Below are 19643 nucleotides of genomic sequence, written 5' to 3'. Positions count from 1 at the left end.
GTTAATGAATTTTTGTGACAACGATTCCATCAACTATATTTAGTTCTATATTAGCTTGTGATTATCGGATTCCTTATTTAGCTAATCCTTGAGGGATCGACTCGTTCTTACGATTTATTACTATTGCGACCACGTGCACTTGTGTGTGCGAGAAAATTCGCAACAGTGTCTTGTCGCTTCCTTTGTTAATGAAAAAGTAGACCTAATGTTTAGCTGATGTTTCTACGAATGTTTTAACAAATTAAGAAACAATTTATCAATTTAGCAACTAAACACAAGAGATGGTAACCCAATTTGACGAACTGTGACTACTTCTGGGAGATAATACTCCTAGTGTAAAAAGAAATTTCACTTGACGGTAGAATAAGTACAACTTCAGACAGTCATGGATGATCATACCTTTCAGGTTTTCTCAACTTCAAACTACCCTAGTAATTTCTAACTCAGACTCCTTATGTGTTTGGCTCCCCTCACTTTCCCTCACACTCTCCCGGTGTTTCAACAACGCTTATAACAATACATGTTTACAATAATTTGAATCAACTACTCAACAAACTCTGTGACTAGCTCCAACAATGGCTGTAAATCAAAACAGAGTAACACACAACACACCTAGAATGCAGAGTAGCGACAATGACGATTGCAACAAGATATCAAGATATGAAACCCTACCTAAAAGAGAAAGCGAACATTTTATATGATATATACAGGCGTCGTGTCCTAGGCTAAGGTTTCCCAATGCACATGGAGAACACTCATTGGACGTTCAGATATAACGTGGAAACGAATCAGACAAAAAAGTCAGTCAGCTCAAATCCACGTCACAACTTTGACGTGTAAAGCAGACATGTTATGTTCTAGAGGATGTTTCCAACATTAGAGAGAACAACAGTTTTGCCATAACAAAAACAGTCCACACTAAAATCACAACAGTTAAGTCTAAAAATTGCATGACTCGTATATAAACCATGATTTTTAATCAATTTTGTAGCAATGCAGAGCTCTCAAAAAAATCATTAATTTAACGTAGTATATCAAACCTTGATTTTAAAAGTGACTTCTAAACTACTTTGTTATCTTCAAATGGAATTTTGAAACTTGACAACAAAATTTGGTTATGTTCATTATATGCACGGAAGGAAACACCGAGACGTGGAAGATAATTGGGTTTCATGCAAAATAATATCATTCTTTATTCTAAAATTATGACAACTGAGAAATTTTTTTACTAGAATATAATTTTTTTTAATTCTAAAATTATGACTTTATTTTGTGTAAATATATTTTCACTATTTTTTTTCTTTCCCTTTATTTTCTTATTTGAAAATATTTATCTCTCATAAAATTACTTAACTAAAATCTCACTCATTACTGCATAAACAAAGTGAAACCTGGATGTTAAGTTGATAAATTTCACATTATTAATGAATTTTTACACTTCATAAATATTTTTTTTAAAAAAATTAAGCTATCAAATTTATTGACATTCAAGAATTTATTCGTAAATATTTTGATAAATCTTAAATAAATAAATAACTCAAATCCTTTGTAAATATATTGAATCCGTGAATTTATTGACAATCGTAAAACTCTAAAAAAAATCTCAAATATGTGAAGATTTATTAAATCCATGAATATATTGACAAAAATGTCAACAAATTTTCAAAGGAAACCCAAGATCCTAAGAAGATTTATAGACATCCATGAAATTGTTGACAAAGATATTTATATATCTTTAGAGAAAATTTCAAATTCTTTGAACATTAATTGATATTTCTAAAACTTGCGCTTAAAAAATTGTCATGTATGAAAAAGTCATTTTTCATTCATGAATATAGTATACTAAATGGGTAACAATACCGAAAATCAAAATTTTACTCGACTGAATGCTAACAAGACAACTCCTTAGTATTTATAGGAGAAACACAATTTATTTGCTATTCTATCAAACATCACTAATTTTTACTTTATAAATGGATCATCGTTCAATCACTTACTAATTTGTTGATAGCTCGCATTTTTTTTTTCCCCATGTGGTCATTTGGTCCCATCGCAGTTGGCAAGTCATAATGAAATAAAGAAGGATTCATATACTATTGTGGTCATATATAATGCATAAAAATATCGTATTATATATATATATATATGGTACATATATATGGACCAAAGTGGAGGTTGGAATTTAGAAAATTCCGAAATTCAAATTGAGAAAGTAGAAAGGGCGGTGGGATTGTGGGACATAGGAAGAGATCGGACCAAAAAAAAGCCGTCAAGATTTGCTTCTTTTTATTTTTATTTGTTGTGGGACGGTTTTGCCGGTGCTTGATTTGCATTGCCAGGTTATTTTTGTCATTAAACTAATTTTTTTTTTTTTTTATATTAACTAAAATTTTATTAATGCTAAGAAAGAAAGAAAAAGTACTTTAATTAGGACCCACTCTGAATATACAGAAAGAAAGAAGTGTGTATTTGATGGCTTTCCAACCAGCCTTCCTTTCCTACCCACATTTTTTAATTTTATTTTTGATTCATTATGTTTATTTTAAGAATTTTAGTCTCGTGTTGAGTATCATTAATCATCATTACTCTTCCTTACGGAACCTATTTTTATAGGACATCTCTCTTTTCCTTCTCTTTTTTTTTTAAATATAAATTGTTGTTAGCTATAAATTTTGAAAAAGTGAGAATCTTATGGCATGTGAATTGTGGCCATTAAATAAGGCCGTTCTTGCTTTGTAGATCTGCAAATTAGACACAATGTTCTCTCTTTCTTAGACTAAGAGATTGTATCCAAGTCTTAGAATTTTTGTTTTTCGGACTTGTTGCAAACAACCTCTCTGTTGGCATGTGTGAGAAAATGGAGTACTTTGTATTTAAATATCACCAAAACTCGACAAGCTTACCCGAGATTTTCATTTCTAACCAGGCCCGGCCCTAATAGTAGGCCACATAAACGGTTGTTTAAGGCCCATCTTCTTTTGAAAAATATTAAGCCCAAAAAAGACCCCTCTTGAAAAATAATAAGCCCACAAATAATATGCATTTCTCTAATTATGTTGATAAGTCCCCCGCGCTTGAGTTATGGAGTCCTATATTTAATTATTCTTTTGCTATTTCTCTCTTGTCACTGTCTCCTCTCTCACACCCTCTCACAAATACCACATCCATCCAGTCAAAGTCAAGCACATGGCCCACCTTCATAACAAAAAGTACGTGACCCAATCCAGAAAAAAAAAAAAAAAAAAAGTCATATAATTATCTTCCATACAAAAAAAAAATAAATGAATTGGTATTAATAAATTATTGACCAAAATGATTAAAAAATATATATAGACCAAAATAATAATAAAAAGGAGCAAAATGTTATGGCCTCATTAAATTATAGACCTAATGATCAATAAAAGAATTAGTGATGACTAAAATGCTATAATGATAAGAGGTTATGGACTATTTACATTAAAAATAAAAATTAAAGCTTAATTATTTATTTTCGCTTAAGGTCTCAGTATGCCTTGGGCCGGCCCTGTTTCTAACAAATTTTCATCTATCGCCAAAAGTATCTCAAGTCTATTGGATAGAGTGACAATCGGACTTCCCTTCTAATTGGTATAATGAAAGTGTTTAGGAAGAAGAATCAGATTTTGTGTGGTACCAAGTATCGTAACTTGTACATTTTGAATGGTTCTGATATTTTGCTTCTAGGAACACTATTATTGTTGACACTAGCCATGCACCGAAGCTCAAGGGAAAAAAGAGCCGAGCCGAGCTAAATATTGTGACCTTCTTCATGTTTATGGGTCATATTTGATCGTGAATAGATCGTTGAACAAGATTCAGTTTCCAACTGGAGTATGAGTTTGCGTTGATTATTCGGACAAATGTCTATTGTATTATGATTATAATGCTGGAGCTTCCGAGCTTAAAGTAGATTAACCTAAGTATTTAGTTTACAATAAGCGATCGGTGCCTGCGTTCTTTATTTTTGTTTTGCTATGCTTGGTCGAATATATTAAGTGTTTTACAAAATTAATTATTCAATATTATTGTTTGTGGAACAAATACAAGTCAAAGAAACAATTAAAATCGGAATAATTCTAAAACTATGGCCATTTAAAAAAAATTGAAAAAAAATCCGTTAGTTGTTTCTAATTCCAAAACTATGATCAAGTTTGTCAAGAAAGTTTTTTATTGGCATGTTTGTCAATAAACATAGATATTTATTGACAAGTTTGTCAATAAATAATCATAGTTTTGAAATTAGAAGTAATCAATGGATTTTAATTAATTTTGTTCAAATAATTTAAATGATCTTATAAAGTTTGAAATTATCTTAGTTTTGATATAATCACATTAAAGTCAAAGCCCAGAATTGCTCTCCAATTAGCACAATAGTATTATGCCCCAAAAGGTCAATGTCTACATAGTTTCCTCCTTTATTTTCTGGGCATGGGCTAAGTATAGGCCCAGTATGGTATCATGGAAATTACTTGAGCCGCCTCGTTCCAAAAACATCTTCCGAGATCACTTCGCTTCTCATTCTTATTCTGAGAATGCCTCATTTTATTTTGAATACAGTTTTATTAAATATATTTTTTAATATTTACAGTTTCATTTCAACATTTATTAGTTTTTTTACATGTTTATTAAAAATATCAGCAAAATTTTTTGAAAAAAAAAACGAGGTATTTATACAATGTATGAAAATTCTAGGTATTTAAAGAATCGTCCTCTTCAAACAAGGCACCTGTGGAATATCTCCTATGCTATCTGAGGAGTCAATGTAACTTTGGGCATTGGGCTTGGTCATTTCCATTGGGCCTAGACCTAAGACATTGGGTTATCTATTTACTTATATTGCATCACTTGTTTGATTTTACTTTTCATTTCTAAGAACCTGGTAAAGCGTTTTTTTTTTTTTTTTTGACACCCCGAATTATGGAAAATTGACATATCAGAAGAAAATAAAATAGAAAAACATATGAAAAATAGAAATTATTTTTCGATTGAACATATTTTTTTTAAGGAAAATCTACATGTCAATAAATATGCGGACGGATGAAAAAAATAGTTTTTCATAATTTTTTTATTAATGCAGATCTAGTATCAAATAGAAATGGTCCACACTAAAGTCAAATTATAAATTGTTGCAAATACACAAATAATAAGTTTAAATGTTATAAATCATACATCCATTAACAGGAATCTTGAATCAACAAACACAATAATCAATTAGTATTTAAAATTTCAATTCAATTTCATATTTCAGTCAAAGTCCGAAAAAAAATTCAGATTTTAATCAATAATTATTAAACAAATATGAACTTTTTTTATATAAAAAATGTGAGTAGTATCACGAAAATTTATCAATTAGTTTTCATTTATGGTGCGGAAGAAAACCGTAGTTTCAATATTATGGCTTAAAAATAAAAAGAAGAAGAAATAAGAAGACAAAGTGCATAGATTACACTATTATTTTATAATATATGTGCCATCTTTTACAATAAAGAATGGAATATGAAGTGGTAAACTCTCAAAGCCAAAAATAGAGAAACGAGCTCAAGTAAACCAAACTTACTAAGCAAATCAGCCATCATCTTCTCCCTAGACAAGTAGTTGATTTAAATGTTCGTTAAAGCTTTTATAATTATGTTTCGTCGACACCCAATATATCAAATAAGTTTAATATGAATCGATTTAGACTGAAAAAGATTCAAAATTTGTTTGAAATGGTTGCCAAAACATTAAGGACTCTCTAAAAATATTTTGGTTTCGCAGAAAATATGATTTTCCATGTTTTTCACAGCAAAAAATGTTGATTTTACACTAATTATTACCAAAAGAAATGAAAAATGATTGATCAAAAATCACGAATTTGTTTATAGATAAAGACAAATCAGACTTTTTTTTTTCTCTTTTTTTTACTTATTAGTACGTTCGACTATATTCTTAAAATTTGACAAACATAAATTAACAAAAAAAAAAAGATATGATATTGTATTCATTCTGCCATAATTCTCAAGCGACATCAAGCTTTGATTGTCCGTACATTTCAAATTAATATATATATATATATATATATATATATATATATATATATCAATTATAAATAAATAAATAAATAAAAGTTGAAAAGTCCTACTCCTAGATTTTGGAAAACGAAACGTAATTAATAAACAAAAGTGAAAGGACAGTTATTGATAGCGCTCCTTGCACACCCTCGCAATCTTTCCCGTGACCATCGCATATTTATATACACACAAAACAATTTCTTATTAATTATGTACTTTTTTCTCCCATCAATAAAAACGAAAGGCATATCTACAATCAAAATAAAATTCGAAGATGTTATTCTTTTGTATCAGAGAGGCCTATTTTTAACGGAAGCTCAGTCAATTTTCTAAAAATAAAGTAAATAAATAAATAAATCAAAGAAAGGGAAATACATGGCTGCTTTCAAAATAGGAGCTATCATACTAGAGACTAGAGAGTACTCTTCTTTGCATGTGAATGTACAGTTATAATAATATAATAATGGAATCACATGACGATTATTCTGTTACTAACCGATTGGTGGAGACATATCTCTCACACTAACCTTTTTTTTACTGTCTTTCTATAATTATTGGATTTTAGGTAATCACCAATTAATAGGTTCGCTGTCGTTTGTCTTGATTGATATTCTTTGTAAGCTGGACATTAATTATTGCTCTTGTCTTGTTATTAATCTGTACCGGCTTTTCTGAATATAGAATTTCCCGGATAGAAAGTGATAAGGTATATATATATATATATATATATATATATATATATATATATATATATATATATATATATATACTTCTCAAAAGTGAGGATTTGCTAGCAATTAGCAAAAATTATAAATTAGTTGCTTACCATTATTTTGCATTTTATCTATTAGCTTAAGTAAGTTACTTTGTTTAACTAAGTTATTAGCTTAGCAAATTAAATGGATCAATTTTTATTTATTTAATAAGTGGGAATTGAATGGAAAATAATAATAAAATATTAATTATTGACATGTGGGATAAAGTTAAGCTAGGAGAGTGATTTAGCTTACCAATAGAGAACAAATTTGCTTAAATTAGTTGTAGCTTAAATTGGTTATGTGGCAAGTTAAGCAAATATGGTATTTGCTTACCATTAAAGATGCTCTAGAATTAGTTTTTAGACTACTAAATTACATCACATGTATAACAAGTGGAAACTGCCAGTACCTTCTTTTCAAAATTAATTCATTGATTTTAATCAAAACAATTTATATCATTGATATAAAATTAAATTTATGTGTCAAAACTACTTTTTGTACATAAAAACAGAATTTTGAAAAAAAAAATTATTTTATTTTAAAATAATTGGGCCTGAACCGGGCCTAATTATGGTCCGGACCGGGCCCAGATTACGCTTTTATGAGGGTCCGAATCGGGTCAGGCTTGAGGGCCTATACTCTAGACCCGGCCCAAGCCCTTCATGAAGCTCGGTTCGGCCCGACCTTTTTTGGAAAAGAGTCGGATCGACCAAAAATCTCTAAAAAAGAGGGTCGGACCGATTAGACCACGGATGGTGCGGCCCAATTAATAAATTTAAGCTATATAGCTTTAATGCAGCATAAAAATTGTATTCTAGCTAATATTTAGTTACTATTGTGAAATAGCTATTAATTGTTGTTAACAAACTAAAATGGATGACTATAGAGTCAGACTCATTCAAATTCCCTCCTTTTTGGTTTTAAATTTATTTAAAAAAAAAAAAATTGTCTACTTAATCACTACGTGAGAATCAGAAGATTTCTACCAAAAACCCGCAGAGCCACGATTGCTTGATCTTCTTTGCACGAGGAGCTCGTATTTTCCCCGTAGTTATGATGTGTAAGTAGTTGAAATAGTAATTTGCATGATAATTGAAAAATGTTGTAAAAATTTCATGGTAACTCAAAATTGAGAGCAATCATATATACTTATAGTAGTGCATATTTTTTTAATTGATTTATTTATCATTTCCCAAACTCAAATTTAAAATAAAAATACTAGAATGTCGAGTACAAACAAAATTTATTTTTTTTTACTTGTGTTTTGTTTGAGTATTCAAAATTAACCCATTGACATTTGAAAAACCAGAGCATGGAAAATAATTATGGAAACAATGAGTTTCCGGGCGCTGGGAATTTGTCTGTACCTTATACAAATACTGACAATTTGAAGTAATTACTTTTGTCGGCAATTTCACAACGTGACAAAATAGAAAAATTAATAATAGTGTAACCTGATGCAAGTAATTCACAATACCAGAAGATAGTTATTTAGAGACGTCAATATATATCGAATATTCACTCACTACCACATAATTATTTCAATGAGGTCAAAACAATCCCATCTCAACCACACACGTGCTAAGAGGGGGAAAAAAAAAACCACACACGTGAATATAAAAATATCCAACAATGCCCTTCAAAACACTGCGAAGCCCTTGTCCTTCAAATCAATTTCTTGATAATTTAATTAGGCTTTTTTTTTTGTTTAGAAGTTGGGTTTCAGTCAATTGTATCCGATGTTATTTTATTTTGGTTATTAATCAGGTTTGTATTTTAGGGTTTACTAGTTGGGTCGGACCGACCTATTGAGTTATAATCTTGGAAAAATCATAAAAATCAAAATTCTAACGGTCTAAACCACTACAATCACAACGTTTGATATTTAGCAAACATTTTAAAACACTTAGATCTATAGTCAAAGCAATGACATGACTCTTTATTTATTCCACTAGCGTCTTTTAGAATTAATTCACGTCAGTATTAATAATATAGGCAAGCTAATACCAAATAGTCGTGATCTAATTTTTTTTTTTTTATATTCAATCACTATTAATTAATTGATTCGTTTTCTAATTTATAGCATGTAGTTATAGAATATAGGCCTGAGATCTGCGTTTGAATTCAAATTATTTGAGCGGTCTCGCGTCGAACATCAATTATCATCGTCTTACCCAAGAAAAAATTCACGATCGGTTTTCAAACTATTTTTCAGGTATGTACCCATACAAACATCGGATTCGATTCATTATTCCCATGTTTTAATGTTTTGTTCATGATTTGTTTTATGTCGTTTATTTTATACAAATGACTAATTAAAATTCAAAAGATAAGTATCTATACATATTACCCAATAATAATTGGGGTGGAATATGAAATTCGTCCAATCATAGAAGTGCTATCAATGTGTGATTTTTTTTCAAACCTCCTTTTGTTAATCATTAAAGACCATAACGTGTTATAAAGATGTCTTAATCTACTACGACGATGTTTATGCGTTGCCAAGCACTCTCTCTCTCTCTCTCTCTCATAGTTCATAAATATAGTCAATTAGTTAAGAAACAACACTATATTTAGCTGATCCAGACTCCCACATCCGAAGCAAATTTAATGTTTTTACACTAAAATAGAAGTTTTCGATGACTTCCGAGATTTATGAAGTCAAAGCTCAACAACAAAAACTGGCTCATAAAAGGAAAAACTTTTCAAAGAAAGTGGTTCAACTTTGCCATATCCATAATAGATTGGTATAGTTGTCCCAGCTGTAAAGTCAGAATTTTCAGTCAGGAGGTTAGGAGATGCCTAATTTAAAGTTTTAAGGGATGTGAAAAGGGAAGAAAAAATTCGAGAGAGACAAATAAATATATATATATAATATAATATAAAGCCAAAAATATATATAAAAAAAACAGTGATAAATAAGTGAATTTATTTAGTTAAAGTATGCCCCGATCTCTCCACCTTGCTCTATATATATTGCCATCAAAAGCTAGAGACTTCAATTCATATATTCTAGCGATTATGTTTGGTAATTAGAATTATAAATAAATCATAATTTAAAATTAGTGTTCATCTTCACATATATAATGGTTATTTTTTTTATTTGACATAATTATTTAAATTGTTAATATACTTTTTTTTTTATCAATACTAAGAGCTACATGTGGTGATGAATGAACAAAATAACTAGAAATTACATGAGCACTTGATAGATTAGTAATATCGTTTTCTCTCGATTCGAAATATCACGATCACTAAAGAGTTTTTTTGAAAAGACAACGCAAGAGTACTATAATTAACATAGCTCCCTCGGATATTGTCTCGAACATTTGACCTATAGAATGAAACACCATGATCTTAGAGGATGTGCGGCAGATGGCTATGAACATCTCCTTGTGGCTCTAGTCAGTGGAATATTTCCAGAGAGTAATTTGATAGAGTTTCAACTTTCGAATAGAGTTACTTGAATATTAGACCGAGTTGGTATTTATATGATTAAGAGATGAATGTACAAAATGATAGTTAGGAGATTTTAGAGACAAAACCGTTTGGGGATTATGGTTCTTCAAATCCAAAGTCGGTTTGAATACTTAATAGTCGCAAAGTCCAAATTAATGGCAAGACCAAACGGGGATTGTAAGTTCTTTGTGAGGGATAAACGACCTAAAGACTTCAGGTGTGTTACAATCCTCGACTATTTGTCACTCATTGTTTAAAGGCCAATGGACCCTTAATCTTTGCAATGTGGTCTTCGATTGAACGAAAGTCCTCAGGTATTAGAATTTTGAGCATGCATAAACCATTCAACGTGCCAATTGTACGAAGTGAGCCTATCTAACCGAATGCAGATTTGCGTCTTCTTTCGTTGAGTCATTTTTACATTTTTCACGTTATATTTTCATTGGGATGTCTTTTTAACACGCGAAAAACGACACTATAGCATGAATATTTCATTCCGATATTGGGAACTGTTTTTTATAAAATTATAAAATTCTTAAAATGTTAAAGTGTAAAAATGAAATATTTTTTTTGAAGATGCATATGTGCAACTTAAATATAAAAAAAACAAAAAAAAAAATTAATAAACTAATAAATAACAAAATTGGAGCATCAATGTAGTACTAATACTAATAAATAACAAAATACAAGTGCTAACTATATATATATATATATATATATATATATATATATATATATATATATATATATAATTGATAAACTAAATTATCCTCGCTCCAATTGTCAAATAGAATATCCACAATGTGTTATCATAAAGTAAAACAGTGCATGCGAGCCTCAAGCACAATGTGTTAAATACACGTCATGTTACATTACATTATCTCTTTCTGCCTATATTTATATGGAAAATTATATAAAATAGTTATTTGAAATTAATTGATTAGCAACATAACCAAAATTTCAAACTTTCAGCTAAAAAATAGAGATTTGTAAGTAACTATGCCACTTTAAACATGTGATTTTGGATCTAGCCTATGTTTGACAATTTTTAGGGATATAGTCAAATGTCTTATGTGACAATAATTAAGGTCTGATTTAGCCTTATTTATTAACAAATTCGTCACTTTCTCTCTCTTATTTTTTTTCAAATAATTTTTTTTGCATCAAAACTTCAAAAATTCGTATCTTTCTCATACGAACTCGAAATTGATCTATTTTTGAAATGATTTTTCATCAAACACAATGGATCTATTTTTGAAGATCTTGGCGTCACGAATCCGTAGGATTTGGAATCACTCAATTTCGAGTTCGTATGAGAAAGATATGAATTTTTGAAGTTTTGATGCAAAAAAAATTATTTGAAAAAAAATAAGAGAGAGAAAGTGACGAATTTGTTAATAAATAAGGGCAAATCAGACCTTAATTATTGCCACATAAGCCATTTGGCTATATCCCTAAAAATTGTCAAACATAGGCTAGAACCAAATTTCATAGTTTCATTTTGGCTATTTTGCTACACTGCCCTAAAAAATAATCAAAATTTACGTGGTCTTAAAATTTTTGACGATTAATATATGCAATTTATCATTTTCGAAAAAAAAAATTAAAGAAAAATTGTACAAAATAATCATTTGAAACTTATTGTTTAGCAAAATAACCAAAATTTTAACTTTTCAACAAAGTAGTCAAATTTACGTTTTAAAAAAAATTTGACAATTGAGATTAAAAATTTTAACGATTATTATAAGCAATTTATCACTTTAAAAAAAATTAATCTTGGGGTCAAATTTTTTTTTGAAACCAGATTACTGCACATTTTGGCTATTTCACTAAATTAAGACAAACCTTGATTATTTTACAAATTCATAACTTTAAATTGACTATTTAGTTATACCACTAAAAAATTAATCACAATGTAATTTTTTTTTTTTTTTGAAACTTGGTTATTACACATTCCACTTAATTATTTTACAAATTTATTATTTTAAATTATCTATTTAACTAGATCACGCTATTTATATAAGACCCAATCTATAATATATGCACACACTCACACTCAAATTAAAAAACGACAAAACCAACACGAAAAGTCTTGAAGAGCATGCATAATGAAATCCAGCCAGAAACCAGCCCACTAGCACAACACCAACCTATTCCTATCCCTTCTTCCGATAAATAACCAACTTGAATTTCCCATTATACCCTTTGCCGTGTAATTGAGGTCCTGCGCATTTTGTGTTGGATTATTCTCGTCAAAACCACATGCGTTTGTTTGTTGTGTTGTTCTGGGGTTTATATTTGTGGGGTTTGGTTTTTCTCTATATATGCAAACAAATATATATATAATATACATGTATATCTATCTACACACTGTTCTTTTCTTTTTTATCACATCTTTAAATTTCTTTTAAATATTCAAAAAGCTTTTTACCCACCACCCACCATTCATCTCAAGGCCACCCAGTGAACACTGTCTGTGTGTTTTTTTTTTTCTCTCTCTCTAGTTAGAGATTGAAGAGTGTGAGAGAGATAGCGAAAATGGAAGCTAATAATAAATTCTTGATTATGATGATTTGGCTTCTCTTTTTCGTTTCTGCTCCGACGTGGGTTTCAGTTTCAGCCAGAAGAAACGGCGTCAATTCACAGAGTCTTCATGTCAAGAAAGAGCTCAAGAAACTCAACAAACCCGCCGTTAAGTCCATCAAGGTATGTGAATATTGAAATCCAAGTATAGTGTTTTTAATTTAATCATAATATATAATACATGCTTTGATTTAATTTTTTTTTTTTTTTTTTTTTGTGACGATTTTTCGCAGAGCCCAGACGGAGATATAATAGACTGCGTTCATGTCTCTCACCAAGCAGCTTTTGATCACCCGTTACTCCAAAATCACAAAATTCAGGTTTAATTTAATAAATATTGTAATTATACATATAAAAAGTGAAACAACTACTTTTTATCCAAAATTAGTTAATTTTTTTTTTAGAACAACACGAATTACAAATATTTAAAATTTAATCAATGCTGGATTATTACAGTTACTTTTGAATTATTTTAATAATTAATTAATGATATAGATGAGGCCAAATTACGTTCCGGAAGGAAGAGAAGTGTTTGGTGAGAGCAAGAGGAAGATAGGATCGCCGGAGAAAGTGGCGGCTCAGCTGTGGCAGACGAAAGGACAGTGTCCGGAGGGAACGATTCCGGTGAGAAGGACTAAAAAGAAAGATTTATTGAGAGCGAGTTCCGTCAAATCTTACGGCAAAAAGAAGACACACCGTTCGATTCCAAAGCCACGATCCTCTGACCTTGATTTCAACACCCAAACTGGTCACCAGGTAATTAATTTAATTGAATTTAATTTAATTATTTATATATATATATTATTATTATTATGATTCAATCAATTGGATTCGATTTCACTCTCTCACACATTATTCAATTTTGTTCATACAATGAATGGGCTTTGAAAACTTTCTCTTCGGACATTCGTATAGTTTGTCTCTCCACAACACGTGGGCCCACGACTTTTTAAAACCATTGTTTTTTTTATTATTTATTATTTTATATATATTGGCTTTGAAAAGCTACTTTTCAGTTATAGGAAAATCTACGGGGAAAAAAAGCATTTACTAATTTTGTGAATATTTATCATTTCAATCATGATCTAACCGAAGATAATCGGAAACGAAAATTCAAATTCGGAATTGTTAATCTAACTAAATTTAATTTTATAAAGCGTACAAAATTAAAATTATTTTTAAAATTAGTTTATGTAGATGTATGTATAATTATATATAGGGTGCTTAGCTCAATATAGTCAATTGAAATTAATGGATCTGTAGTATAGTCTAAAATAAGTGAAATAGTTGAAATGTGATTAATATTATGATTATAGATTTCAATAATGAATAGATTTCAATAATGAATAGATTTCAATAAATTTAGATGTATGTATAATTAATATATTTCAATAAATTTTTTGATATTATGATTAAAAAATTTAAAAGCGATAAATTATTATATAAATCGTCAAATATATATATATATATATATATATATATATAATTATAGTGTCAAAACATTTTATGACGATACAAAAAAATAGTTATTAGCTAATTGATTAATTTCAAATAGCTATTGTATAATTTTTTTCCATATATATCTAATGATATACATAAATCATGATATATCATTTATTTGAAGCAAAATATTGACAAGGACATGAGATGAGAGTGATAAGCTGAGTTGTAGTAGTAGTAGTACTAGGTAGATAAACAGAAGTATAAAAATATTCATATGTAATAAAATAGTATAAAAACATGAGCTAGTTTAATTACAAGTCTCTCTCAAGTCTCAAATCAAGGTATATATACACACTATAGAGTCAAAGTCTGAATTCAGTACCTTATTTGGATTTGCCAGCATGCAATTGCTTATGTGGAAGGAGATAAGTATTTTGGAGCCAAAGCAACTCTAAATGTTTGGCAACCCAAAATCCAACAGCCTAATGAGTTTAGTTTGTCTCAAATCTGGATTTTGGGTGGTAAATTTGGTGAAGATCTCAATAGCATTGAAGCAGGTTGGCAGGTAAATTCTCTTTTTCTGCGGTGTTACATCAATTAATAAGTCTTAGCTAGATAGCGCCAATTGCAAGTAATAAATTCACAAAATAGTCAAGATTTATCAAAGTTAATATAATGGTTTTTTTTTTTTTTTTTTTACAAAAATGTGTAAGTAAGGTGTCAATAAATTCTTCAATACCATCAATATTTATTTTGAAATTTTACATTTTTCAATAAATTACAATAGAATGCTGAAAAATGTATTAACAGTGTCAAATTTTTGGCTCTCTTGTCAATAAATTGAATTATAACTTACAGCCAATCTTATATTATTTTTAGCCAATATCTAAATCTAGATGGTTAAATAAACTAGTTACCTAGAAAACAAGATTTTTATCAACAGGTGCTAGAGTAGTAGTAGTATTAAGTTCTATTACAAAATTTGAATTTTGAAGTAAATATTTATGCTGAAATATCTAACATATTAATAATTATGCTGAAAATAAAAATATTTAATTAGTGTCATACTGTAAAAAAGAACTGTTAATAAATATTTAAATGTATTACAGTCTATAAATATTTAACGTTATTTTAATTACAACAGGTTAGTCCAGATTTGTACGGAGACAACAATACCAGACTCTTCACATATTGGACTGTAAGTCATTACTCATTAATTAAATATTTGTTTTTATTTATGTATTATAATTTAATTTTTTTTATTTATTTGTCGTATAGTTCTTGTTTAAATGTATTAATAATGAGGGGTTTATGGTAATTTTGTACCAGAGTGATGCATATCAAGCCACTGGGTGCTACAATCTTTTGTGCGCAGGATTTATTCAGATCAATAATCAGATCGCAATGGGCGCTACAATTTCTCCTATTTCCAGCTACCAAAAATCCCAATATGACATCAATATACTTGTCTGGAAGGTAAATAATTATGAACTTTTTACCTCTTTTTTTTTTTACTGCCCTTTCTAATTTAGAACAATAAAAAAAGTACTTTTTGTTAAAAGAACGTAGAACATCACCAGCTGAGCAAATGCTAAATTAATTACTAATAATTTTTTTTATTAGAGCACTAAATTATTACTAATATTAAATAGTGGATCTCATTATCTCATACAATAATAATAATAATAAAGATTGCAGAGAATCTATGACGTCACTTTGGCCCATACTGTCATCCAAGTGTGTAAATTTTTATTGTCATATTTCAAAATCTGGGCCATGAGGACAATAATGCATATATCATGAGATTTTTCTTGTTTTAAAACTCCAAATAAGCTGTTCATGATCTGTGATTTCTTTTAATAGCTTTACTATAGAAAAAAAAGGCTCTTTCACTTTTAACTTCTTCTTCTTCGTCACCTTTTTCCTATGGTTCAAAATTATTATGCACAGAGAAATATTATAATAAAATCTGGGTGCTTTTTATATATACAGTATATGTAAAGTGATTTTTAGGGTGTTAGAAAGAATAATCTTAATTTCTTCATAAACCAGCGCAATTCGTAATTGTAATATAACGCTCTTGCTAATTTTAATATATGGTTATTTCACAACACAAATATTAACTTATACGGCTTTGGTATTTAATTCTCTTTATGTTTTATAAATAGACTGCTTACGTTACTTACATGACAAAAATAATGGATAGAAGACATAAATGAGTTGAGATCTTTTCAATAATCGTGACAAATTTTCGTTGTTACAAAGCCATTTATTGTAGTTATTACTCAAGTAGTGTACAAGCCATAGTTGACTAATTAAACTCCTCAATCTAAGTATAGATATACATCACTATTCTATGGTTCTAACCAAAAAAATTAAATGTCGGTGGTTTGATTGTTGACCGATGTATTGTCTTGAATTATTATGTTACATTTTACGAGAAGCATGTAAGAAAAAAAAAATTATTCAAATGAGACATGTACGTCAGAATCATATAATTTTGGACTAAAAATATAAAAATTTAATTTTAAAAAATTCAGGAGACATATATATGCCCCTCGTGCTTAGCTGGCTCGGCCCAAACATAATCCGAAATTAAGAATTGACGTGTAATAAAATCGTAGGACCCGAGTGAAGGAAATTGGTGGATGCAATTCGGGAACAACTACGTGATGGGTTATTGGCCGGGATTTCTATTCCCATACCTATCCGACAGCGCATCAATGGTCGAATGGGGCGGAGAAGTGGTCAACTCTGGATCCGACGGTCAACACACCTCGACCCAAATGGGCAGCGGTCATTTCCCCAACGAGGGTTTTGGAAAAGCGAGCTACTTCCGGAACATTCAGGTTGTTGATGGCTCAAACAGGTTGAGAGAGCCCAAAGGGCTCGGGATTTTCACCGAGCAGCCAAAGTGCTACACCGTCAAAACCGGCAAGTTGGGTGATTGGGGTAGTTACTTTTACTATGGTGGCCCTGGAAGAAATCCTGATTGCCCATGAATATGAGATCATGTCACATTTATACATATTAGGGGTTTTTTTTTTTTTTTTTTTTTTTATCATTAATTAATTGATTAATTACTACAAGTTTGTTTGTATGTAATAGTTGATAATATGTGTTTCTTTATAATATATAGTTTAGGGGTGCTCTGCTATATATAAGTGGGTGGAGTCAATTTTTTTTTTACTCTTCCAATAGGGGTCAAAAAATCTTGACACCCTTTTTCTCATTTTCTATCTTCTTTGGGTTATTGTTATTATTAGTATATGGTCATTTAATTAAGTTTGTTTATGCTGAGAGAAAATAAGGATGCTGCCTTGTATTATTATTATTATTATTATTATTAAATTTTAATTTGTTACTCGTGAAGCTTTAATTATGTCAATGATTGAATCTCAATCCAGTAGTTTTTTTTATTTGTTATTTGACAAGAATAGATTATTATCTGATCATTCAAATAACGGGGATATATATTAAAAATTATAGCTATTTCTTAGGTCTATATCAAAATTTCAAGACGAATCAAGAGAGAAGTTTGCCTCTTTTCATTTTCATAATCGAAATATAGGCACGACTTGTTGCGTCAATTCCAATTGAAACATATAGACTCAACTTCTAGGTTTTGAAAATCCCAATCCGAGTTCTTTATTCAACACTTTCAAAATCTCAAATCCCAAATCCCACTCTTGACGAAGACTCTCGAAGCCGATAAGGACCAGTACGCTCTCTCTCTCTCTCTCTCTCTCTCTCTCTCTCTCTCTCTCTCTCTCTCTCTATATATATATATATATATATATATATATATATCTATTTGTCTATCTATCTATGTGTATTGTGGAATAATGTTAAGATTTTAGATATTAAAGAGTATTTATTATTTTATGATCGTCGCTGACTTTTGGCAAAGATTTGAGTGGAATTCACTCAACGGACTTAGATAATTCCTGCATATTATTATTCTTTGCGAAAAGAGGTATAATATCAATTATAAGTTTGCCAAAATTGGAGTTATAATGAATGAGAAATTGATGCTCAAAATATGCTAAAATAAATACATTAGTTGTGTGTAGGAAGTGAAATTCAACAGTCCTACATTGAGTGGGGATGAGCAAATATATGAGCTTATATAACAAATTTGTGCAAAAGGTCTTGGGTTTCCAATGGTGACCCAGTTTTGTAAAAAGGCAAGGGCTTAGGGCAGTCCAACACATGCGCGGGCACTCGCCGTCGTGCCGCGCTGGGCTGGACTGGGCCTAAGAATGGGCATGGACTTGTTTGTGGTAATCCTTATCTTTCTATTACAAAAATCACTTCTAAAAGTTGTAATTCCACAAATAACTCTTTTGTTATGTTGGGAATTATTTTATAGAATGTTGTAACCATGCAATTAATGCAGCGGTTTTGTCACTGGAATGAAAACGTATATAAACATTTGTATGGTTGTTATCAGTCATTTAACGAGCATTAATGAAATTAAAGGCTATAAGGCTGAACAGTGTTGTGATTCAAATTTGTGCAACCACTCTCAGACCTTTGGCTATATAATGAGGCCTATAGCTCTCATTCAAACATACACGGATCTCTTCTCCCAATATTTCTCTCCCAAAATTGCTTTGTTTTCTTTTGTAGTCGGTGGTAGTTTCTGTCAAAGGTTTGGTTCACCGGAGAAATACCGTTGGTGTAAAGTTATTCTCAACATTGTTGTATCTTATCGTTCATCAACTCCAACACCCATGGGAGAGCGATATAAACTTTAAGGAAACGATCAAAGGTCCTCAACAGCTTCCGATTTCATTTTCATTCCTGTTTCCAGTTTAAGGTTTATTTTCCGTGTTATTTTGTTGGTTTCCTTCTCTCAGTTTTTTGAAATAAAAGTGAAATAAAAATAGTAAAATAATAATTTTGTTTTACTTTTTGTTAAATTAATTTTCCGTGCAAACTTTCATTTATTCCCGCATTATAAATATTATTTTTGTCATATTTCTAATAATTATCCCATTTTGTTGTCTCTCTCCACCGTGCCTAACGGCCGACCATGCCAATTACACCCAGATCTATGGAAATGAAGTAAGAAAAATTTACAAAAGTTCAGATGAAACTTACAAAAGATAAATTGTTCTCATTTTTGTTTTAACTAATAACACTATTAACATGTATATGAAATATCTATAGTGTAATTAAAATTTTCTATAATGTAGTTATTAATATTTATGTACAATATTTATAATGTAATTAAAAGTATATTAATTCCATATTTATAATGTAAGGTAACAACTAATTTGATGTTCGAATTTATATTAAGTAGAATATATGGAGTTTAGATAGAGTT

At 29.8% G+C, this 19643-nt stretch overlaps 1 protein-coding gene across 1 annotated transcript; it reads left to right on the top strand.

Moving 5' to 3' along the window:
- The first annotated feature begins 12625 nt into the window (after positions 1-12625).
- LOC149394726 (protein neprosin-like) lies at positions 12626-17690 on the top strand. The gene is made up of 7 exons (XM_089614950.1): positions 12626-12991; positions 13102-13188; positions 13364-13624; positions 14712-14876; positions 15456-15509; positions 15641-15787; positions 16936-17690. The coding sequence occupies exons 1-7, from the start codon at positions 12824-12826 to the stop codon at positions 17311-17313; spliced, it is 1260 nt and encodes a 419-aa protein (XP_089471076.1). The 5' UTR covers positions 12626-12823; the 3' UTR covers positions 17314-17690.
- Positions 17691-19643: the final 1953 nt, after the last annotated feature.

The sequence above is a fragment of the Urtica dioica genome, chromosome 5, assembly GCF_054948205.1.
Source record: "Urtica dioica subsp. dioica isolate 48M chromosome 5, U.dioica_male_clone48M_v1_H2, whole genome shotgun sequence".
Lineage (NCBI taxonomy): Eukaryota > Viridiplantae > Streptophyta > Magnoliopsida > Rosales > Urticaceae > Urtica > Urtica dioica.
The sequence above is the reverse complement of the archived record's forward strand: the minus strand, read 5'-3'. Positions and strand labels throughout refer to the sequence as shown.

What these genes read in the sequence shown, in the direction of transcription:
- LOC149394726 (XM_089614950.1), top strand. Translation starts at nt 12,824, where the DNA reads ATGGAAGCTAATAATAAATTCTTGATTATGATGATTTGGCTTCTCTTT. An exon ending in CCGCCGTTAAGTCCATCAAG is followed by an intron (nt 12,992 to 13,101) that starts GTATGTGAATAT and finishes GATTTTTCGCAG; the next exon opens with AGCCCAGACGGAGATATAAT. An exon ending in TCAATATACTTGTCTGGAAG is followed by an intron (nt 15,788 to 16,935) that starts GTAAATAATTAT and finishes ATAAAATCGTAG; the next exon opens with GACCCGAGTGAAGGAAATTG.